This window comes from Chrysemys picta, chromosome 2 (genome assembly GCF_011386835.1).
Source record: "Chrysemys picta bellii isolate R12L10 chromosome 2, ASM1138683v2, whole genome shotgun sequence".
Taxonomy (NCBI): Eukaryota; Metazoa; Chordata; order Testudines; family Emydidae; genus Chrysemys; species Chrysemys picta.
The window spans coordinates 15,599,165-15,624,500 of NC_088792.1; the positions used below are offsets into that span (position 1 = coordinate 15,599,165).

Genomic DNA, 25,336 nt, shown 5'->3' on the forward strand with positions numbered 1-25,336 from the left:
AAATTGACAATTAGTTTATGTAGCCAGTATTTGAGTGCCTTTGGTCCAAATTGTGGGGTAAAATGTGGTCCCCACCATTTTGTTCCTCAACCCAAAATGGTCACATTTGACAATGTCCAGAAAGTGGATTATCCAACCATCTGATTTTTTTATGGGCTGCTTGGATGATTGACATCCCTTCTAGACATTACAAACATACAACAGGACAGCCTATTTTAAAACTTGGGTGGTGTGAGAGAAAGTGACTCGTTTTTTCTAAGTTCTTGGTCTCAGAACTGTGCATGTACTGGTGAGCCCTCAAGCAGGCAACTGAAGATAAGTCCCAGTCAACTGGGTGGCAGTGCTGGAAAAGGAAACATAACAATGGGAGAATGTCAATGAAAAAAAGAAATTGGCCAGTTGAGATCCCCAGTAGGAGAAGCCTCTGCCTCTCTAAGGTGATGAAGGGGAAGTCCTCCACCAACCCGCCTCTCAGGAAGGTAGAAGGGGAGGGCAGGGATGGGTTTTCTGCCACCTGAATGTCAAGTAATGGGAAAACAAGCTACTGGGCCTACTCCAAAAAACTATCACAGGTAGGGAGAACCTGATACTGGAGACGGGTTTGGTGGGATTGAAGGATCATGGGGGTGTAAAGAGGAATTTTGAAGTTTGGATAAACTTCCAAGCATCTTGAGGCCATAAATATTTATTGTAAAAGTAATTTAAATCAGAAATTGCCTACAATGCTCAAGTGCCCAAATCCCCACTTCCCCCAGTATATTTGAAAAATTGTGCATTCGGGTTTTCAAATGATGGCAACTATGTATTCTTGGCCATTAGATCCATAGCAACCTTCTGATGCTACCTCAGGAAAACTAAATGCCCTGTCTTGGGGTAATAAAGAAGAGAAAAAATGAGGGATGGATCCTGAAGTTATGGAAGAAGGCAGAGAGACTGTAGGATTTGTAAAGAAATGTTTTGCAAAGAGTGTTTTCTCCCTAAATTTTAGTTTATTTTTCTTTCCTTGTTTTAAGGAATAATGAAGAAGCATCTAGTTAAGAATCTCCAGTCCTGCTATACAATTGGTTTTCTGCACTAGTCTGAGAACCCACCTTTATATTAGGTAAGAGAAAATTCTGCATATTATCGCAAGGATAGTTACCTTTTTCTTTATGATTTGCTGCTGATAAAAGGCATGGAGATTTTTATTAATAGCTATAGTGGTCTTTTTCCTCCCTTCTTTCCCCCATTCATTTTTTGTGATTCTACAGTCCGTAATTTTAGTTTTGTTTCTGTCTCCTCCTGCTGGCAATGAAATGTAACCATACAAATGGAAAATTATGTAGTGGCAGCTGCAGAAAATCAGTTTTCAGGTAAGGATAAATTCCATGTTCAGTGTTGTTTACTGATACAGTATTTCACATAAATATGACTCGGTTTGAAAGCAGTAGAAATAATGCCACAATAGAATGGTGCTTTACAGAAATTATTGAGATTCTGTTTTATTAATTGAAGTAATCTTTTGCATATACTATTACTCATTTGAAGCATCTAGTTTATGCTTGGCGTGAAAATGGCTTATTGCTGTTTGTTGTCTTGCAAAATACTCAATATTTATTTTTAAAAAATCATTGTTTACGCAGCTGAGGGTGTCTGTCAGGCAAAATGTTGGATCACAATTGTTGGGTTTTTTTTCTGTTTTCTTCCATTAGGACTGACCTTGCTCTTAGAGGCAGAGTAGTTTTCCACATAATTCTTCCAGCAAAAACATTTCACATAACCATGTTTTCATCAAGCAGAAAAGGTTTAGAATCTATCTGATAAAGAGCAAAGTCATATTTGGACAGAAGTGGGAGCTGTTGGAACAAATGTGGTAAGTAATAATACTTTAATATCTTTACACTTATTTCAAGGGGAAGTTTCTCAACTAATTTTTATTTTTAAAAGTGCTGTCATGTTCTCAAATAGGGTAAAAACCTTGTAATTTGGTACCTTAAATTAAACGAGGCATGCATTTCATAAAGTGGCTGTGAAAATACATAATTGTGAATGTACTTCAGGTTCTGGTTTTGTGTGTATCGGATAACTCTGTAGTATGTTTTGGATTAGTTTATAAAGCCCAAGGTAAATCTTCAGGTAATGGCGAGAATAGAGGGTCAACAAGTAAATTCAATTTCTTTTACCTCTCTCATCAACACAAACTTTTTTTTACTGGTTTCAACTAGTTGATCTTTTCTACATGTGTTAAACATTTGACACACACCTTTTTCCTGTATTAAAAGCTTTTGGATAGGAATTGTATTCATGCATGTACTACACACACTTATTTTTGCCCCAATTAATATTGCGTCTTTTTCTAATTTTTATGGTACTGTATCCTTTAAGTAGCAATTGTAGATTATGCATCCCGTATGTGCTGAAGTGTTGTAGGAAAGTGAAGGAAACACTGAAAATAAATATTAATACAAAAGTATCTTTACTGAAAGTCCATTGTATACAAGTAAGAGATTCAAGACAGATTCTGCTTTTGGTTTTTTTTCTATGTGTTTGGTTTACATTGAACAATGAGCCTTTTGGGTTTTATCAGCAACATTAACATTTCTGCAGGGATAAAATAATTCAGCAATATTTAAATGATTATTATCCGCACTTATTTCCTCAGGTTGCAGTGTTTCTAATGAGTATAAAATCACATTAACTACTTTCAAGATAACAACATACTCCTCCCACTTCTCCCCCACCCCATCCAGCCCATACAGATGCCACACTTTCTGAGTCAGTAGCTAGCTATGATTGAGAGGACTTTCTCAAGAAGACAATAGAGAGGGTAACAAAGTAAGAAGGTTTTTTTACTTTTTAGGAGATATTAACTAGACACTTTGGATATGATGAAATGAATCTACAGGCTTTTGTTTAGAAGGGAAAAATGTAAGTCTTTTTGTTTCCAAGTATGAAAATCTTGTAATACTGGGATCTGTTAATTTTAAAAACTGCTTGTCTTTTACAGAAAAAATTTCTAGTAAATTCTCACGTAAATGTGCATGAAGCATATGCCTGCAGAAAGACAGCTCTCAGGCATGGTATTATATAGAGGTAAAAACATAGATTCGTAAATGGTACAGAATTGTTGTACTTCAGTAAATATGCAGCTATTTATTCAGCTATTTATTCAGATTATATATGACAGAGTGACATCTTTCTAAATGTTGACATCTTTCTACTGTTAACTTAAGGCTGTTGTTTGTTCTGTTATTTCATGTGTTACATGTAGCTCATTGGCTAGTGCCCAGTACTCCTCAAACTGATTTTAGCACTATCTAATTTGATCTGTAATTTGTTTGGTAATATTGGACTAGAACTTGCAACCATACTATTACAAATATTGGTGAACACTTACAAAATAGGACTCCTTGTGCGATAAGCGCTGCACAGTCTAGCCCATTGTATCTATAGGGTTTTCTCAAACTGGCTACTGTGTGGTGATATGTTTCCTGATGCTTTATTAATAGTGTAAATATATAAACAGGAACAGAAATGTTGGTAGGATATTTTATTTGAGTCCTACTCTACCAACTAGGGCTAATGGTAAAGTTAGCCAAGTGCTTAATTTTTTTTTATTTATTCATTTTGAGGTAGGGTTCTCTACTGTTTATGTTCAAGTGTATTATTATTCCAGGTTTCAGAAGTCTCCTTTACTCCATTTATAGGACTTGAGATACCAAATGTATAGAATTGGACTAATTATAGTGGCTTCTGTCATAGACTTTAAAAAAACATTAGAGCTGGATTTCTCTATTTCAATAATCTTCAGCGGCATTTGATTTTGTGATGTATATCAGAATGTCATTGACAAAATTGAAGTTTTGTTCTTTATTCCCTTATGACAGGGTGCAGAAGCACCCTGTGATCCTGATACACAGAACTCCCTCTTCCTTTCCCCTTGCACAGGTGCTCATAGGAAAGTCTGTTAGAGTGGCTGCTGGTGAACACAGAGGAGAGTGAACACATTTGGGAAGGTCAGAATCTGCACTCATGGTTAGGTCTGAGTTAAACCCCAAACTGGTATTTTTCTTATTTTTAACTTATTTTACTTTCTTGTTATAAACAAGAAGAAAAGACCTTCCTGACTCTGACTTTTTTTGCTGAGGAATTCTATCAATTTACACATTCCTCTGTATTTATATTTGTGTTTTAATGAATAGTCTGTTGATAGAATTCATCAGGACCATTCTAGACTTGATGATAGCAATGACTTATCAACCTCCAGAAAGATTTCAAGTTGTGCACAACCTCTGCAACAATCCACAGATATACCAAAGAACAACTGTGAGATCATGTCTCAAATCACTAAGCCATATGGCATCCTGTATCTTCATGACTCCGCATGCCAGCCTTCACCTGTGTTGTATACAGGGCTAGTTGAAGTCTATGTATCAAACAAACAAGCATCACTTGGACATTCTGGTTTATGTTCTTTCTCGAGTCCTGTCATTGTCAAGGTGGTGGGTGGATTTAGTAAACATTTGCAAAGGGATTCCCTTTTCTCCTCAGCTTCTGTCAAAAACTCTGGTGACAGATGCATCCACACTGGGCTGGAGAGCTCACATGGGCAGCGTTTGAACATAGTGGTTATGGACAGCTTAGGAATCCACTCTTCACATAAGTAGCCTATATCTAAGAACCATTGATTGAGCTCGTGAGACTTTCTACCAGCCATCCAGGGTCTTACCATATAGGTCATAACAGATAATATGACTGCCATGTTTTACCTGACTAAGCAGAGTGGGGCAAGATCCATACCCCTGTGTCAGGAGGTGATACATATTTGCATACATTATAGGATCACATTCAAGGCAGCTGCAGAATGTTCCAGCAGATCACCTCAGCAGATAATTTGTTGGCAACCACAAATGGACAAGAAAGGACAAGGTGATTCGAGCAGTTTTTTTTTTTCAACACGTGGGTGTTCCCCATGGTAGACCTGTGTGTGACCAGAGAAAACAGAAAATCTTATTGCTTCTGCTCCAAAAGGGGTGAGAGCCCAGGATCAATCGCTGATACATTTCTGATTTCTTGGGTCACAGATCTTTTATGACTGCATCTACACTGCATGCCACTGGTGGCAAGATGTAGCGTATGGGTAGCTACATGCAGTAGTGAAAAGCAGGCTGGGTCCTGCTTTTGGTGTGTAGCTACACATGTCAGTGAAAGGCTCTGGCAGGGAGGAGCTGCCAGAGCCTTTCCCCACTGCGGGAGCCTTTACCTGCAACCTAAAAATAGCAGTGTAGGCAGGGAAGGCAGTTCTTGGGCAAATGGTGTACTTTTCCCACAGGGTTCAGGCATGTCCTTACCCGCTTGCCTAAGCAGTATCTCATTGTCTACAGTGCTATTTATACAAGTAGTGTATTTACTCTACATGCTACCAAAGGGAGTGTGCAGTGTAGATTTACCTTTAATGTGTTTCCTCTGATCACATTGATTCAATCGATTTTTTTTCAGAAAACTCACAGCAGCAAGCAGCCAAACTGTTATTAATAGTCCAGGCATGCTCAAGGCAGTTTTGATTCTTGGTTCTCCAATTCTTGTCCATTCAACTTCCCATAACCTTACTGTTGCACTGGACATACTGTCTCAGAGTCACAGTCAAGTCTGACACCCTGAGCCATGCATGCAGTTTTCACTTCACAGCATAGATATTGAATGAATGAATGAATGAATGAATGAATTGAACTTAATCAGGGAGAGCTTGTTCGTTGACAGTACAGAGCAGTCTCATTCTTTGTAGGAAAGATTCTACTAGGAATAGAAACGTGACTAAATGGAAGAGATTCTCAATAAGGGCTTATCACCACCAGTCTGTGAAAAAAGCTTATTGGAACATCTCGAAGGGTGTGATTTCATCTGTAATCAGTTTCTTAATGCATTAGGCTTAGACTTGCGTGTTTTGTTTTATTTTGCTTGGTAACTTACTTTGTCTGTTATTACTTGAAACCACTTAAATTCTACTTTTTATACTTAATAAGCTCACTTTTGTTTATTAATTAACCCAGAGTAAGTGATTAATACCTGGGGTAGCAAACAACTGTGCATATCTCTCTATCAGTGTTATAGAAGGCGGACAATTTATGAGTTTACCCTGTATAAGCTTTATACAGAGTAAAATGGATTTATTCATGGTTTAGGCTCCCAGAAAGACTGAATACTGGGTGCTGGGAAAGGCTCTGTTAACTGAGAAGCCCCTGGGCTAAGTGAATCTTAATTTCTGTGAACTCCAGGGGTGTGTGGCCCAACCTCGTTGTCTGTGCTGGAGCTGACTGGTGTGTCTAGCTCAGCAAGACGGGAGTGGAGGAAGCCTTTTCTGGCAGGGGGGTTTGTTCTCAGTGATATCCCAGCACATCTAGTGACAGTCTTGAGGGAGTTTCTGTGACCCAACCCATCACAACCTTAATTCTTCCATTTTCCAACTTACGAGTGCTTGACTTCATTAGCTTAATAATATTCTTATAATATAGTTTTTATGTGTAATTTTATATATTCTGGGCAAATTCAGTTTTCACAGAGGCAGAAAACAGTATGGAAAATAACCATTCTGCTTGTGCTGTGTGGAGGGGGTGGTCCTTGGAGGGAGCATTGATGGCTCAAGATCTGTAAGAAGAGACCCTGTTATTCCTACTGCAAGAAGTGACTACACTGCAGAATTATGTAGTTACCACTTTGGACAACGTAGGAGAAAGTTGCTAGATATTTAACTAATTATCCTTTGCAGAAAGAACGGTGGCTGGGGTGCAAGGTCTCTAATATGGTGGGGGTGTTACACAGGATAAAAATAAGATGCTTGTCAGAGCTCTGACGCAGATGTGATTCTATCACTTCCCAGAATCATTTTCATTTAATTTAAAACTGAAACCACAAATATTATTTTTCTTCCTATGAGAATATAGTTCCAGTTGGTTTTGTTTTATTTTTACCTAGTAGTTCGACAGTCAGAAGTGAATGCAGAAATAGTTATCTTACAGTTGTTAAGCTTAATGATATTGTTGTTTCTGTTAGCTTCCTTTTACTTATATCCCTTTACTTGTACCTTCTTTTTAGTTATTCCCAATATTGGAAGTGGAAGAAATAGAATGAAAAGATGGATCATTTCAGTTTATCATCAGATGATATTGGTTTCCATCTTTTCACATGTGAATCGTTGGCCACAATTGAGAAGCGAATTGCTGAGAAAAAAACAGAGCAAGCCAAGGCTAAGCTGGAAAATAAAGATCAACAGGCTGAAGTAAAAAAACGTCAGCCCCGACCTTATCTGAGAGCTTGCAAAAAGCTGCCTGCTCTCTTTGGGAATCCTCCTCTGGAGCTCATCGGGGAACCCTTGGAAGATCTTGATCCGTACTACAATGATCACAAGGTTAAAGTCATCATGTGTTACTGATTTTATTTTGTCTATATGTTAAAAGATGAGAAATGCTTTAGCCAGTGGATTCTTCTTTTGGTCCTTCTTTTACCAGCTGTCATTACATTAATAGTGTTCGTTGGTTTACTTTAGGGGTTACCTAATGCCATGTTAAACAGTAACTCATTATAACGAAAGCTTAATTTTAAAACCCAGTGAGCAAATTATATTGATTATGAAAATATACTACTACTTCTTGAACAGAAAATATTTTATTAGGCAAATGACATTGTATTATGTAATGGATTATGTGACCAGTGCAGGTTAGTTGGACTGACATCACAGTAACACAAATAGCTTCTCTGACAGCTATTGATCACTCCATATTTGATGGCCTACTGCAGTTAGTTTTCCTGCATTCCAAGAGGAATGAGAAAATAGCACAACACAACTAAATGCTTTACATATCTTTGTAACTGGGTTGGACTCACCTCTTGTGAGCGCCCCCTGGCTGAGTGCATGTGCCTGCACTCTCTCTCTCCTCTTTTGTGGTGGGTCTTCGGTGACTCAGTCCTCTGGCCGAGTCTCACACAGTCTGTCTGTGTGATAAAAGCAAAGCAAACCCCTTCCGGAGTATTAAAAAAAAAAAAAATAAGTCCAATCGGGGGCCTATGTGCACCCTCTGTAAGATCCTTCAATCTGCAGCCCTATCTTCAATCAGTCCAGCAAGGCCTATCAAGTACCCTAAACCAAACTGTCTCTCAGCCCCTTCTGGGCTCCCTCAAATTCTACCTGCCCTTTAAGCAGTCCCAGTCCTGGTGTGGGGCCATGTCCCTCAGGGTTCCCTCCCTGGAGACTCTTCACCTCACTGGACCTTTCTGGCCCCAGCTCTTCAGCTGGGCCACTAAAAGGGGTTTGTTCCCCTTCTGGGGTGTATGAAAGTCCAGGCTACTTTTCCACCCTCTACTCCGGGTCCCAACTCAGGGACCCTATCGATAGCAGCCATCAGCCATGTCCCTTTAAATACACTGCATTACTGCTACAATTCCCTGGGCCACTTCCCCATGGCTCCAGCACATTCTTCACACTTACCTCAGCGCCTTGTCCTGGTGCAGTCCCAGCAGTTAGCCTGGAGCACCACCCCCTCTCCTCCACCCTTTAGGAACAGAACTTACTCTAGCCCTGCAGCTCTTTTTATACTAACCTGCCGGGCCCTGATTGGCTGCTTCCCACTACCCGCTTTAGGCATATTGGAGGACCTCTCTACTGCCCTTTTCTGGGGCGGGGTGTAGCAGGGCCACAAAGCCTCCAAGCAGGGGGCCTCAACTCCTAGTCCACCCCATCAAAATCTTTCAATTCCTCCTTATTGAATATTTTTCCTTATAAATAATAATTTTTCTGCTGTAATGAGAGCATTTTTATTAGCGCGCATTACAGCTTTGTATAGAGAAAAAAACCCAAACTCAAATCCCAGAGGGCAGTAGATTTTTAGCTCAATCAGATCAGAATTTATTTTCAACCTGCAATGATATGTGGTTATGTAAATACAGTATTCCCAAGAAGAAGCAATATATTTTGGATATAGGAGTGTAGTATTGAAAAACATATGTGTATATTTGATATGTTGAAGGAGGAATTGTACTGAATCAACTTGTAGGCTACATTATACATGAGAAAGGACATCATATTCATAGAGGCTACTGACACTTAATCATGTACAAGTCATTTCATCATAAAACTCCCAGGACAATTTTGTAATGTGTAAATAGATTCACTTTGTCTTCAAGTGCTGTTACAGGCTGGGATTCTTAGAGTAGAGAAGAGGAGTCTAATTCATTTGAAGAAGTTACAGGAATGTTAACATAAGCATTATCTTGAATTTAGGGTATTTGCAGAGGTGAAAGTAAGTTGGTACGGTACGGCATACGTGCAAGAGCTAGCATGCTGTGCCGGACCGCACCGGCTTCCGCGGCGGGGATTTAAAGGGTCTGGTGCTCCGGCCGCTGCGGGGAACCCAGAGCCTTTTAAATCCTCTCCACAGCTCTGGTGGCCAGGCTGGGGCTGGGATTTAAAGGGCCCAGAGCTCTGGGCCCTTTAAATCCCTGCGCCAGCCCGGCAAGGCTCGGGGCTCCCCGCAGCCGCGGGAGCTCCGGGCCCTTTAAATACATGTCCAAGCCCGGCTGCTGGGCTGGGGCTGGAATTTAAAGGGCTCGGGGCTCCCCGCAGCCGCGGGAGCCCCGAGCCCTTTAAATTCCGCCCCCTGCCGGGCTTGGGCAGGGATTCAAAAGGCCCGGAGCTCCTGCAGCTGCGGGGAGCCCCGAGCCCTTTAAATTCCGCCCCCTGCCGGGCTTGGGCAGGGATTCAAAAGGCCCGGAGCTCCTGCAGCTGCGGGGAGCCCCGAGCCCTTTAAATCCCCCCCACAGCTCTGGCAACCGGAGCTGCGGGGGGGATTTTAAGGGCCCGGAGCTCCACGGCGGCCGGAGCCCCGGGCCCTTTAATTTGCCCCTGAGCCCCGGGGGCTCCTAGCCACCTCTGCAGCTCAGAGCCCCGGGTTGATTTAAAGGCCCTGGGGCTCCCAGCCACAACCGGTGCCCCAGGGCCTTTAAATCTTGAGGCCCCGCCTCTCCCGGTTGAGGCCCCGTCTCTTCCAGATGATGCCATGTCCCCCTCAGGGCTCCGGCAGTACCGGTAAGTCCTGTAAATTACTTTTACCCCTGGGTATTTGTTTAGTTTTTTGTCTGTTTCTGACAAGAACGTTGGTCATTTTTGGAGCAGGGTATTTCATAGTGAGAGCTGACAGAGTTACACAAAAAATTTGGGATTTTTGTGCTAGAACTCCTATTTTCATGGGGCCAGGTTCTGGCAGTCTTACACTGAGTAGTTCCATAGGGTTGTGAATAGCCCACTGAAATCAGCGGGACTCCGGGAAGAGTAAGGTATTACTGAGCATGAGTAAGGGTAGCAGAATTTGGCCCATAATTAATAGCCTTTAATTACTTTGGCAAAGTGAGTGTGGGGGTTTGTTTCCTATAATAGTTATTTCCTCGGAGGAAGAGGCAGCAGGACAAAATAAGAATGATCTTACAGTAATGTATTGGCATGATAGCAAATAGTATTAGTAAGCCTGAGCTCCAAGTAAGTATACAGCAAAATCACACTCTTACTCAGGATTAGCTACAGTTCTGGGCATAAATTTTAAAAGCCTAGATGTTTAGTTTCTGGAAAAACATTGTTTAGTTGGCATATTTCTAATGTTATGAGTCTCTTTTGTCTTGCAGACTTTTATGGTACTAAATAAAAAGAAGAGAATCTTCCGATTTACTGCCACACGTGCCTTATGTATACTTAGCCCTTTCCATCCTATCAGAAGAGCTGCTATTAAAGTTTCTGTCCATCCATATCCTTCCTGTTGTTTTCTCTCATTCTAACACTACTTTGAAATACTAGACAAGTTTCCCTCATTCTGACTGTCTGTTTATAGGGGGTTAGGTATAAGATAATGTGGATATAATATTGTGTAATTGTTAGTAGTATATATTGGATCTAACTTTACAAAAATAATAATATTCACATGTATCTACCTCACATAATTGGAAGTGTGCAGAACTGATTAGATTTGACGAATCACATTTCTGATGATTCGTAGATTGAGAGTTCAAATATTATTGTCAGAGATTTAGGGTTAAATTACATGTACAGATCATCCTATGCTGTTTTAGAGGATGCACAACTTGCACCTGTATTGTGGTGGACACAGAAATTTCAAATTCGAAGACAACTGATAAACACTGAGAACTTCTAGAATGTGAATTGCAGTAGTGCTTTGGTGAGTACATCTGGTGTTGTTCTAAGGAAAGATGATTGAAGTTAGAGATGGAATATATTTGAAGGCCTCCATTTTTTGTGGCTGAAAAACTATGGGTGACATTTAAAACACCTTGAAGTCTGAGTCTGTCTAACCTAAAGGGGTGGCTAAAAAAATAGCACCTGCTATTATTTGCACCCACAATTTGCAGGTGCAGAAATGGAGACCACCAAGTTGTGTACTCCATTATCATCCTAGTTATCTGATATCTTTCATGATCATTAAGTCGAAAGAATATGTCCTAAGGTGGAAAAGATTTTCGATTGGCCTTTAAATGAGTATTCGGTTTGAATGCTGTTAGTAGTTACTGTGAGATTGTATGTGGCATATACTATTTTCTGTTCTGGTTCACACAGAATTAATCTTAAATTGGATGTACTGTTTATTAAAAATGAGCCGTTATTAGGTGGAGAGTGATGTTTAATAAAAGGCTGGTTTTCATATAGTTTAGGTGGATACATTGCGAACCACTGGGGTTCTGTTCATGGCCCCTCCCCTTTCTTCTTCTGCTGCTGTTGCTGTGTTCTGTGCCAGGGCAAACTCATGTTTCCATGGTTTCAACTATCATGTGTTTGCAAAGGACTCCCAGTTTGACTAATGAACTTCGATCCTATCTCCTTCTGTTCAATCTAATATTTTTATCTCCACCTGACTGTCCTACCACTGCTCCACCCTGAAAAAGGGAAAACCTGAATGTCACCATGCCTCAATGGGTCAGAACTGAGAATACCAAATTCAGGACAAACTGCTGAGAAATAGGGCAGACACACGCCATAACTGGTGGTTATTCAGCAACAAAAGTATACTTCTGTCTCACCACACTGGCTAACAAGAAGTCAGAAATGCATCCTCCTTAGGTATTCCAGTCTTTGTTTCAACACCCAGACACTAGACTTAATGATGAGTGGTTATTTATAACCAATTTCATCAACCAAAGGGTTCTTCTGATCCCAAAGGACCAGCAACATACCCAGGTGAATATATAACTCAGATCTTACCCAAGAATCATGCTGTTGCCAATCCTTTAGTATCTAATATCTAAAGGTTTATTTATAAGAGAAAAGAAAGAGGTCAGAGTTTAAATTGATTAAAGGAATCAAATACATACAATAATTGCAAGTTTTTAGATCACACTTGAAGCAGTGACGAAATAAACTTGCTGGCTAGTTAAGTCTCTGGTTGTTTCCAAATGATTGGAAGATCCTCAGTCCTTTGGTTAGAATGCTCCCATTAGTGTAAGTCCATAGTCCAGGAAAGAGACAAAATGGAGATGTTTCCAAGGCCTTTCATAGCTTCTGACATGTGGAGGGAAACTTATTGTTCCAAGCAAAGCCCTCATCACAGTTTGTGGAAAAGTATAGGCACAAAATGGAGTTTAGTGTCACATGAGGTGGTCACATGCCATTGCATGATTCGATGAGTCATGGCAGCCATTACCCATAGTCTGGCTGAAGTGTCCACAGGAAAGTTCATGTTTTTTTCCATGGCCAATTGTGTTTGTTGATGGGCCATCAGCTCTAATACTCCATTCACAATGTGCTGGCTAAACTGGATGTAAACTGCTTTATGGGTGTTACCACAGGAGCAAACACATTTGAAATGCAGGTACATAGTCAATATGCATAACTTCAGCTACAAAAATGATACATGAATACAAATAGGATAATCATATTTAGCAAACCATAACTTTTCTATTGACATGACATACTTTGTACAAGCCTTGTTTCATTTGTACAATAGTGGTAGCAACAATGATCTACGTGGTCATATTTTAATCATATAACATCACACTGAATTTCTTATCTTTCTTCCAAAACTGCCTCCAAACCATCACTTCTCCATCTCTGTTTAACACTCCAGTGTTCTTCCCACTCAACAGGCTTGTAACCTCACTTTTTATATGTCACTGCTCTCTTGACTTCTTTTCACAGATCCAAACTCACACCAGATCCTATTGCTTCTCCCTCTCTAACAAGAAGGATGCTATGATCTAATGGACTGAACATGAGGTTGTGGGTCAGGAGACCTGAAATCTATTTCTAATTCTGTCATTGTTTCTGTCTTGTGACAACCAACAAGTTACTTCATCACCCAGTACTTCATTGGGTGTTTACCCATTTTTTAAACACGTTTTGAGACTGTGTAAGTGTAAAGTATTATTGCCTCTAAACTCCTCTCCTACCAGAAAAATCTCTTGTCTTCACCTTGGTAATCTTCAGGGATCCTAGTTTTCTGTGATAAAAACCCAAAATTATCTGATTTTAAAAAAACCCCATATAAATCCATGTTTTTCTGCGACTAAAATGAAATGCTGAACTTTAGTTTCCCTAGCCACTATATATATACATATATATATACACACACACACACACACTAGAGCCTTATGTATCTGAAACTCCATTATCCCTCTCTCTGTAGTAACTGAACCACCAGTAGCCCGGGGCTGACAGCCCAGCCCCAATTAGCTTGGATAAACGGAGTTCCCCTGTAAATTTAAAGCACAAGCAAACATAAACCACAAGAGGGAGAGGTTGTGCGCATTGAATAAATGACACTGGTACTGTTTTCATCTGGGAAGCATACATACGGTGTGCCCCTAGGTTATCAGTCAAACAGTCCCTTAACATGCCTCACTTTCCTTCCCTTTTGAGGCTTCTCCATTTCCATTCAGTCATCCTGCTCCCTTGCAGTGAGCCCCCCAAAGATAATAATTGAGCCACCTGATCATTCCTGAGGGGAGGCTGAAACCTTCCAGGTACCTCTGATTTCCAATAAGGGCCTGCAGCCTTCAAAGGCAAAACTGACTAATTCAGGGGCCAAACATTTTTTGTTTAAAGAGGAAAATGCCTGCAATCAAAGTTTGCACATCTGTTGACCCCTATAACTCCAAAGACCAAGACCCCCAGTTCTAGCCGTTCCAGAAGAGTTTAAGTTGATCTGTGTTCAGACAGGTGTGAGCCTGCCTTTCCCTCCCACTTCTCCTCTCCCCTGAGTAGCAACTGTTGGGTTCTAAAGCTTTTGTTCTAACAGAAGCAAGCAGTCAGGGAAAAGATCTTACTCAGATCATCACTCTTGTAGTCACAAGCCCAAAGAAAAGGGTCTAGTTTTAGTAATCCTCGGGTGTTCTCAGAGGAGGAAAGATAGCTTGTCTGCATCTGATCAGGAAGAAATCCAAGACAGACATTTTCCTCCTCAGGAGTTTGAGGCTATACTATGAAAGGACCTATTTATGCTTGGGATTCAATTGTCCCTGGCAGAAGCACGGATCAGGGTAATAGGGACACCCACTTCACCAATATGTACTTTCCTTCCCAATCCAAGAAGGAGATTTGCATTCTTCTGTATACCTCCCTTGAAGATGTTATCAGAGAGGAGGATGTTATCAGAGAAGTGGCCCCCTCAATCCTTGAGGGGGCCACTTAGGGATTTGGGGCAAAATCAGTACTTGGTCCTGCTAGTGAAGGCAGGGGTCTGGACTCGATGACCTTTCAAGGTCCCTTCCAGTTCTAGGAGATAGGATATCTCCATTATTTATTTATATTTATTTATTTATTTATAGGAATGGGAGTGCCTGAGTGAGGCATACACCTAACAGGCAGCTTCCAAAGTTTGCATAAGGATATGCTGGTTCCTTTGGAAGGGATATTTCTGCCCAAGAACCAAAGGCTAGGAGAACAGAATTGTCTCTCAGACAAAACGATGAGACCTTAGCTTCAGCTCTTCAGTGGTGGTGTTATAGCATAGGCAATTGAACACTGAGATGCAGTTCCCTGTAAGAATAAAAAAATGAAATTGGTTTGCTAGAAGATATTGTGATGGCTTCATTCACTTAGACACTTCCTTGGGTTCTGTTAGCTTTGCTGCTCTGTCTATGGCCTTGAGTGCTGTAAGCTGCAGACACCTTTTGGTTCTGCCTCTGGAAGATGGGCATGCAGGCCAAACAATGTAATGAGTGTCTAAGTACACTGGAGGTAAATTCTTTGAGGAGCCTCTAGATGAAGCAATTGTGGCAGCTGCCAAAAACGAAGCCCCTGCCTTCCTCAGAATTTCAGCGAAGAGGTTATCATTGTTCCTTTTGTTACAGACCTTCTTTCAGGGTCCAAAATTCTGGACAATGCCAACAAAGAGACACCTACTGTAGAAATTAGTTGGAACTGACTTGCCAGAGAAGGGGCTTTTTCTTGCCCTTCACTTCTGAATGAAAAATGACAAAGAAGGCATAGACTTTCTATAACTTTCTGTTCTATTCAGATAGCACTTCTGATACCCACAGTGTGCCACTCAAATTCACTGGGGGTGTTTAGGAATAGAGCAGAAAGAGAGTAGGATAATTTCTTAGGATCTAGGGAATGGAATGTTTGTTTTTATTCCAAAAATTGAGTCAGCATATAGGGCTAGCTTTTCTGGTCCAGTATGTTCACTGTCTAGAAAGCACTCCTAGTTCAGAGGTACTTATGGTGTAGATGATCATGACCAGGAAAGACACTTTTATAGACAAAATATATAGGGATGCTGTTGTTAGTGGTTTGAGCTGGGTCTTGTTTAGATCTTGTGAGATGCGGTTTAGATTCCAAGAAGAAAATCTACAGAATGATATAGGATTTGCAAGTGAGGCAGCAGATAGATCAAGGTTATATTGGAGAGACTTATAAGGTAAAGAAACTAGCTCTCCCCAGAGCGATTACTGCTTACTTCCGAAGGGGAAACAGCTGTGCCCTGGGCAGAAACAATTCATGCACCTCATGAAGAGATCTGTAGAGGATTGTCTTCCCCTTTTTGAGATGGAGGTTAGATATCCACTTGTTGATGAACACATTATTTGGTACGAGAGTGCTACAGCAAGTAATGCTTCAGTAACCTCTCCTCATGTGTCTCAGTCACAGGTTGTGGCTATATGTACATACCATATTTGATCCTCCTTTCTGGGATGCTGTACTACTTTTAACATCCGAGTTGAAGACTTGCCCTCAAAGAAAATTTCTCACCTGAGTCTTTCCTTTCTTGAGTTGTTCATAGAATCATAGAACTGGAAGGGACCTCGAGAGGTCATCTAGTCCAGTCCCCTGCACTCATGGCAGGACTAAGTGTTATCTAGACCATCCCTGACAGGTGTTTGTCCAACCTGCTCTTAAAAATCCCCAATGATGGAGATTCCACAACCTCCCTAGGCAATTTATTTCAGTGCTTAACCACTTTGACAGTTAGGAAGTTTTTCTTAATGTCCAACCTAAACAACCCCTGCTGCAATTTAAACCCATTGCTTCTTGTCCTATCCTCAGTGGTTAAGAAGAACAATTTATTTCCCTCTCCTTGTAACAATCTTTTATGTACTTGAAAACTGTTATTATGTTCCCTCTCAGTCTTCTCTTCTCCAGACTAAACAAACCCAATTTTTTCAATCTTCCCTCATAGGTCACCTTTTCTAGACCTTTAATCCTTTTTGTTGCTCTTCTCTGGACTTTCTCCAATTTGTTCACATCTTTCCTGAAATGTGGCTCCCAGAACCGGACACAATACTCGAGTTGAGGCCTAATCAGTGTTTGCAATACTCCTGCTAACACATCCCAGATTGATGTTTGGTTTTTTGCAACAGTGTTACACTGTTGACTCATATTTAGCTTGTGATCCACTATGACCCCCAGATCCCTTTCCATAGTACTCCTTCCTAGGCAGTCATTTCCAATTTTGTACGTGTGCAACTGATCGTTCCTTCCTAAGTGGAGTACTTTGCATTTGAATTTCATCCTATTTACTTCAGACCATTTCTCCAGTTTGTCCAAATCATTTTGAATTTTAATCCTATCCTCCAAAGCACTTGCAACCCCTCCCAGCTTGCTATTGTCCACAAACTTTATAAGTGTACTCTCTATGCCATTATCTAAATAATTGATGAAGATATTGAACAGAACCGGACCCAGAACCGGTCCCCGTGGGACCCCACTCATTATGCCCTTCCAGAATGATTGTGAACCACTGATAACTACTCTGGGAATGATTTTCCAAGCAGTTATGCATGCACCTTATAGTAGCTCCATCCCTAGTTTGTTTATGAGAAGGTAATGCGAGACAGTATCAAAAGCCTTTCTAAAGTCAAGATATACCACATCTTCCGCTTCCCCCCATCCTCAAGGCCTGTTACCCGTCCAAGAAAGCTATCAGGTTGGTTTGACATGATTTGTTCTTGAAAAATCCATGCTGACTGTTACTTATCACTTCATTATCTTCTAGTGTTTGCAAATTGATTTCTTAATTATTTGCTTCATTATCTTTCCAGGTACAGGTCAGTTACGCTGACTGGTCTGTAATTCCCTGGGTTGTCCTTATTTCCCTTTTTATAGATAGGCACTATGTTTGTCCTTTTCCAGTCTTCTGGAAGGTCTCCCGTCTTCCCTGACTTTTCAAAGATAATTGCTAATGGCTCAGATATCTGCTCAGTCAGCTCCTTGAGTATTCTAGGATGCATTTCATCAGGCCTTGGTGATTGGGAGACATCTAACTTGTCTAAGTAATTTTTGACTTGTTCTTTCCCTATTTTAGATCTGATCCTACCTCATTTTCACTGGCATTCTCTGTGTTACACATCCAAACGCCACTCACCTTCTCGGTGAAGACTGAAACAAAGAAGTCATTAAGCACCTCTGCCATTTCCACATTTTCTGTTATTGTCTCCCCCCCCCCCCTCATTGGGTAACAGGCCTACTCTGTCCTTGGTCTTCCTCTTGCTTCTAATGTATTTGTAGAATGTTTTCTTGTTACCCTTTATGTTCCTAGCTAGTTTGGTCTCATTTTGTGCCTTTGGGCTTTCTAATTTTGTCCCTACATATTTGTGTTGTTTGTTTATATTCATCCTTTGTAATTTGACCGAGTTTCCACTTTTTGTAGGACTCTTTTTTGAGTTTTAGATCATTGAAGATCTCCTGGTTAAGCCAAGGAGGTCTGTTGCCATACTTCCTATCTTTCCTATGCAGTGGGATAGTTTGCTCTTGTGCCCTTGATAATGTCTCTCTGAAAAACTGCCAACTGTCTTCAATTGAGATAAGGTGGGTGAGATAATATATTTTATTGGACCAACGTCTGTTGGTGAGAGAGACAACTTTTGAGCTACACAGATCTCTTCTTCAGGTCTGGGAAAGGAACTTTCAGAATCAAAGCAACATGTTCATGTTCATGTGGGTCAACCCGTTGGACATGAACAACATCCGGTAGGACTCAAGGAAGATTTTTTTTTCTTTTTTGATTGAAAGGCTTTGTTACAAATGTGGATAATTTGTTGTTGTTTTTTCTCATTAAATTAGCCCCATCTCAGCAAAGACCTGACATGCCTCCAAGTGCTATGGAAGGAGGGACAACTCAATGTGAAGACTGTTGGACATGAAGTTCTCAGGAATGGAAAACTTTATACCTGAAAATTTCTTCTTAAATACAGTGAAAACTGAGTTTGTAACGAACGTCTATTATTTTAAAATATAATATTCTTTCCTTAACTCATTATTTACATGGTTTACTGCGTTTATTATATTCACCGTTCTACTGAATTGTGTAATGATGATTCCAGCTGACTTTGCAAAGATAAACATAAACATTGAGTAAGTATTCCTACTGCTATTTATTTACTCTTTCTCCTGCTCCAAAGTAGGGAGAATAAAGAACTGAACTAATAGATTAAATGAGGGTAGGATGTGGTGTGTGGAGTCTTCCTTCCTGGCCTCTGGGGATTTGGGAGTCACTACAGCTTGGGAGCTCCTTGAGAGCACAGCTTCTCTGCCACCTAACTTCGCTGGCTGATGCAAGATGTCCACTTCTTCCTCACCCCGTTTGGAGAAGCAGTTCCACATGGGAGTTCTAACCCTCAGCATACCTTATACTTTGGGGAGCTCAGAGCTGCAGTTATCGTCAGCCCTTATATGGGGGCTATAAAGAGGGGAAAGTTCCTTGCACCATCCCTGCTGCTTTGTGCACCTGTGGTGAGTACAGCCTCAATTTAGCCCATAATATTATAAAGCAAAGATTATTATAGTGTCTTGTTACATTTTGTAACTGTGCACTACATCCAAAGTAACATAGTTAGTTTTTCGGGGCGAAATCTTGACCCCACTGAAGTCAATGGAAGTTTTGCCATTGATTGCAGTGGGCCTGGATTTCACCTCTAGCATTTTGGGGTTACCATATTTATATATGACTTAGTTTGGTGCTGGTGGGAGGTTGGGTCCTTTGGTTTATTTTTGTTTTTTTGAGTGTATATTTAAAAGAGGAACAATCCTTTTAGACTGTTCAAGATAAAGAAATCTGTATTGTTAATTTTTATGTTTGTAAATAGGCTTGAAGTACAGTACAGAAATATGCACAAATTTGTGCACACCGTTTCCACAACTGCATGCAAGTCAGGCTACGAATTCAGGAAGGGAATGCCATATTCAAACTTGAACACATTACAGTGCTGGCAGTAGCCTGCATATGTATTGTCCCATTTCTCATAAATTCCCTACATCCACAGAGGGAATAGCTCACAACATAAGAAAACATGGTGTCCCTGAAACCCTTCCGATTTAAATACTAAAATATATGCTTTCTTGAACACTTTGCTTCTCAGGTTCACTTTTGCTGGTATTTACACTTGTGAAATATTGATAAAAGTATTAGCAAGTGGATTTGTTTGGACTCAATTCACCTTCCTTCGCGATCCATGGAACATTATGGATTTAATTGTTATTGTTATAACGTAAGTAACACTCTGTTTTTGTTTTATTTTCCCCAAGGGGCTAACATTCAGTTAAACTATATTTTGCTTGTGTTGAAGTTCTCTAGAGTATTGGATATCCCACATGCTTTTGACTTTGATTGTGGCTGAACTGCTATCTTGTATCTCATGTCTGTTGTGGAGCTCACTTTCTAGTCTCTGTAGGTTCTTACACTGCACTCATTACCTATTTATTGTTATTAATTATTTGTACTACTGTACTGCGTATGAGCCCAGACATGGACCAGGACCCCATTGTATTAGGTGCTTTACAAACACAGAACAAAAGACAGTCTCTGCCTCAAAGAGCTTGCAATCCAAATATAAGGCAAATTAAAACAGATGGATACAGACAGATGAAGGAGTACAAGGAAATGATGAGACAATATTGTCTAAATAGACAAGACACTGGGTGGGGGAAGAGGTAAAAATTCAAGCAGAGTGAACAATGTGATGGAAGATAAACATCATGTTAGTGCTATGATTTTTCGCATGGGTTTATTTAGGAGAGGATCAGCTAACTGGAAAAAGAGGGAAGTGGGGCAGAAAAGGAAGAGCAGGTGTGGACTGAAGCTGAGGTGAAGAGACTGATGGAGGCAGGTGGATTGAGCTGGAACAAATAGCCAATCCACACAAGACAGAGAAAGTCAGAACATTCTGCAGTTTTGATTGGAATGTCCGGGGATCCCTGCTTTCGCTGCACCTGTTCCTACTGGTTAGAGTCTCTGACAGGCTATTCTTGCAGTTGTCCCCAATTGCCACAGGATGTACTTAGGGGTGGCTCTAGGTGGGTCCTAGTGACCTCAAAGTGTGTTTGGAGTCTCTTCTGCACATTTATGTATCCAGAGGGATGCTGGGGTGGGGGGTCAAGGTGGTCCTGACTGGACTTAATTTTACTCCCTCCCCCACAGTGCAATAATCCATGCATTAGCTATGTATATTCCTATCAGCTGCAACATGACCAACATCTGTCACATGTTATTTATTCTCTCACCAGGGGAGAAGTGTGTGCAGTGGAATGTCCTGTTTTGGCAGGGATTTTTTTCTAAATATACCTGTTGCTATTTATTATGTTAGAGAAGACAAGGTTAAAGAAATGTTCCTTGGCATGGACCGTAAGATGGTAAGGTTTGTGAGGGTCCTTGGTTCCTGGGGAATTCATTTTACAGGCTTGAACCAAACACTGAGAAAGTTCTGTCTCGTACAGATGAGCATTTACCTTATGGTAGAGGGTTTCATTGTGCCTGAGGAGCGACGTTGTTGACCATGGTTTTCATTCTATAATGTAGGTAGTATTTTAGATATCCTTGTAGATAAGGATTGAGATCTTAAACGTGAATCATAATTCTATGGGAACCGGAGAAGGGAGCAGAGGAGAGGGCGTGGTGCATTTACGATAGCATATCTGGAATTAGGGCTTGCAGCTCCACCTGCCTAATGAGCAACAGGGGACTCGTAGCTGAATCGTAGCTGACATGTAGCAGAATCACCTGATTGGCCAGATTTAGGAACAGGGGGACCCAGCTTGAAGGGGTCCCTGTAGGTCCCAAAAGTCTCCCTAGCAGCCTTTGGGATGCTAGCCAAACACCTTGAGTTTGCAGATATTTCGACAAGAAGAAGGCTGACATTCTGCCCCTTCATTGGCACTATGATTGTCCTATAGACCTGGAGCTGAGGTTCAGGTTTGAACTGGACTAGAACTATAGGCACTCAGAGACTATCTCTGAGAGAACTCAGAAAAGGGGTTCATCTGCCCTTCCACATCACTGGCTGGGGCCCAGAACTTTTTTATAGCCAAGAAAGATGGCTCTCTGTTCTTGTGTGGACTACCAGGCATTGAATAAAATAACCACCCAGAATCAGTACCCCTGCTGTATATCAATGAACTTTTTGAGATACTTCACTCCACTAGGGTGTTTACCAGATTAGATCTCCATGGAGCCAATTACTTGGTTTGGATGTGGGAAGGGGATGAGTGGAAGGCTTCCTTCCATACCAAATATCTGATGAAGTCCTTTGAACTATGTAATGCCCCAGTGACCTTCCAACATTTTATCAACAATATCTTTAGGGATATGCTGGATCAGTTTGTTGTGATATACCAAGATGATAACCTCATCTTTTCTGAAGACCAGACTCTTCATAATCAACATGTGCACTGCATCCTGGAGAAGCCAATTTGATCAGAATACAACGAAGTTCCTAGGTTATATTATTTCCTCTGGGGCACTAACTGTGGATCCCTGCAAGGTTGCCACCATCTCTAACTGGACAGCCCTGATGGACACATGAAGGGTGCAATGGCTCCTGAGCTTTTCCAGCTTTTACTGGTGGATTATTTGAGACTTTTTCCATCTGGTAGCTCTGCTGATTGCACTCCCCTAGAAGGAAACTGTTCGTCTGGTCCCCGGAGGTCCAACTTGCCTTTGACCACTTGAAGAGGGCTTTTACCTCAGTGCCTTGACCTCACCCTGTCATGTACAGTAAAAGCTGATGCATCCATCTTCTCCACTGTGTAGGAAAGTTTCCCTGTATAAATGCTCAGTTAGGTTCATGTTGATGTCTATACTAAAAGTAATGTATTTTTAATGTATAATTATAAGGAACTGTGTTAATTAAGGTAATGTGGCTAATGGACCCTGTGATTCAAAATGAAGTCTGGACAATTAACAACTCCAACTCCATATTTGTCGCATTTCTTCTTGTCACTTGTGGTAGGAAGGAGCAATGGCCACCAGGGTTCCAGTTCAGATCAGTTCAAACCTGGAATGTTCGCGCCATAGAATATATAAAAGGACTGCACGCCCTAACCGATGGGCTGTTCATCTGAGAGGCAGCCGGTATCAGACTTTTTTGTGCAGGCTTCAAGGATCACCTCTACGGATCAAGAGCTATCCCATCGATCTGAACAGCATCTTATACCTGAGTCAATGTCATCTAACACCTGAGACAACCTACCTGATCCTGGTTCCAGCGTTGTTGTTTCCTTTACATGGATGGTCCACTGTTCCTCCTGCCCTCAGCCATAATCGTGCTGCGCGGTCAGTCGTAAGTCCAATGAACCTGAGCTGCAAGGACAGATATCACCATTAGCTACCTAATCCAGACCAAGGTCATCTGTCATGACACAGTATAGTTTTGGGGTGTTTTTGTTTAGGGTTTATTCTGTTGGAAGTTATTGCCAAAGGAGTTGTGAGGGACCTGGCTTCACGCCTACCTTTCTGGGGCAACCACAATTGCAATTTATCACTTTTATCTAAATTGCTATTCCCCTTTTCCCTTCCTTAATAAATCTTCTTTGTGTTTTCAAAAAATACCTCTCTCTTCTTTATTAAAGCTAAGAGGGCATTGGGAGGAACTGACATCTGTACTCCACCTCTGTCTACTAGTTTGAATGTAACAGGTATTGGCTACCGTGGCAGGACTGGCAGAGGAGTAGCTAACCTTTGTCAGTCCTGACCTAGTGATTTTATTTAGTTTACCCTTTTATTTTGCATTGTGGTTGCAATCAGTCCAGCGACTCGGGGAGGGAATTCTACAGAGGGGAGATCGGGGGTTGGGGATATCTCTGTGGTTAAGCAGGCGCCAGCTTAAATAGTTTTGGTGGGCCTGACTTGTGGGCAGACATCGGGCCGTCGGATGGCTAAGGTTGCTGACACCCTTCCCAAAGCAACTGGCAATTGGGACTAGTGACCCTTTGAGGTTACTGGAAGGTAATTCTGGGGAATTGCCTCACGAGGTGAGAGGAACTGACATCTCTACTCCACAGGTGATAGATACTGTAGGCCAGCTCAAGTACCCGACCTCTGTCTACTAGTTTGAATGTAACAGCTGGAGCCATACTATCCCAGCAAAGGGACCCCCAAGGACAACTTTACCACTACACTTTCTACTACTGTAAACTAACCCTGGCAGGAAGGAATTACAATTTCTGGGATAAGGAACTACTAGCAATAGAGATGGCCTTCAAGGAATGGTGCCACCCACTGGAAGGATCCCAGTTCCCAGTGCAGGTTCTTATGGACCACAAGAACTTAGAATTCCTCTGCATGGCCAGGCACCTTAACCAACACCAGATTCATTAGTCCCTATTTTTTTCCAGGTTCAACTTCATGGTGATGTACTGCCCTGAGGTAAGAAATGGGAAGGTGGATCCCCTATCCTCACAAGGATGAATACCTTGAAACTGACACAGAACTCTCTTCCACGGTCCTTAAATAGTTTAATGTTGTTAATAGCCTGGTGGACAGTAGCCTGATGTCCTTCATCCATCCAATCTATATTGCCTCAGGATGCATTTGCCACCCAGCTGTGTCAGACCTTAAATACCACTGAGTCCCTGTCCAGCTCAGAATTTCAGCTGATCTTCTAACCACATGGCACATTTAATTCCTTTTCATGCAACCCTGACTGCCCAAGAAACTGCTTGTCTCTACTTGGAAAATGTTTTATGATTTCATAGTTTGCTCACTGATATCATGTCAGACCGAGGTCCAAAAATCCTGTTTTTGGCTCAGATTCTTCAAGTTCCTTGACATGGAGAACTCTCAGACCAGTGGGGAGATGGAACAGGTTAACCAGATCTTGGAGCTATATCTCCACTTCTTCTTAAATTACCACCAGGATGATCACCATACATAGTGTTCACTTACAATAATTCCACTCGTGCCTCCACCCAGCAACGTCTGATTTACTCCAGTTATGAAATCAGGTGTCACTTTCAGCAGAATCACCTGATTGGCCTGATTGCCCAGCTGGCTGGAGGAACCAATAGACGTACTCTTAAGCCCAGCAGCAGCATTAGGCCAATGGCTGCTCAGTGCTCATGCCCACAGCTGTGATTGCTGCTGTACCTCTTTGTTCCCAGCCTTGCTCCAGTCCTGCTCCTGCCTTGTGCCCAGCCCTGTTCCCATCTTTTCTCCAGTCCATTCCAGCCCTGGTCCCCTGACTCCTGGTTTCTGACTTCAGTTTGGACCCTTGACTCTGATTCATCCTTCATGACCCTAGCTCTGACCCTTGGCCCTGATTCCGGCTCTGACCACTAGGCATGACTGCGCGCACCCTGGTCTGTGACATAGCTTGTATTGCTGAGGAGATGTGCTGCAGCGTTCTGTATCAGTTGGAGTTTCCTACATTCCTAAGGCTTCATGACCAGATTATATCCTATTGCTATAGTCCAGCTGAAAGGTGATTAAAGCATGATTAACTGAGTTTAGGTCATCATCTTCCAGGATGGGACTAAATCCAAAACTCATCTCTTTGACTTAGCTTTCATGCAACTAAGTTCTTCACATATGTGCTCACACAGACCCACTGACTCACACCTCACACAAATCAAAAACTGTGAACTAATAAAGCTATTTCT

General features: G+C 41.5%; 1 protein-coding gene across 1 annotated transcript in view; it reads left to right on the forward strand.

Annotated features, from left to right (window-relative positions):
- Window positions 1-6,604: 6,604 nt before the first annotated feature.
- LOC101949665 (sodium channel protein type 5 subunit alpha-like) overlaps window positions 6,605-25,336 on the forward strand; it is a 121,895-nt gene continuing 103,163 nt past the window's right edge. The window contains exons 1-4 of the mRNA XM_065582404.1: window positions 6,605-7,384; window positions 10,648-10,766; window positions 18,731-18,820; window positions 19,825-19,953. Of these exons, the coding sequence (XP_065438476.1) occupies window positions 7,112-7,384; window positions 10,648-10,766; window positions 18,731-18,820; window positions 19,825-19,953 (611 nt within the window). The 5' untranslated portion in view covers window positions 6,605-7,111. The remainder of the gene's footprint in view (window positions 7,385-10,647; window positions 10,767-18,730; window positions 18,821-19,824; window positions 19,954-25,336) is intronic.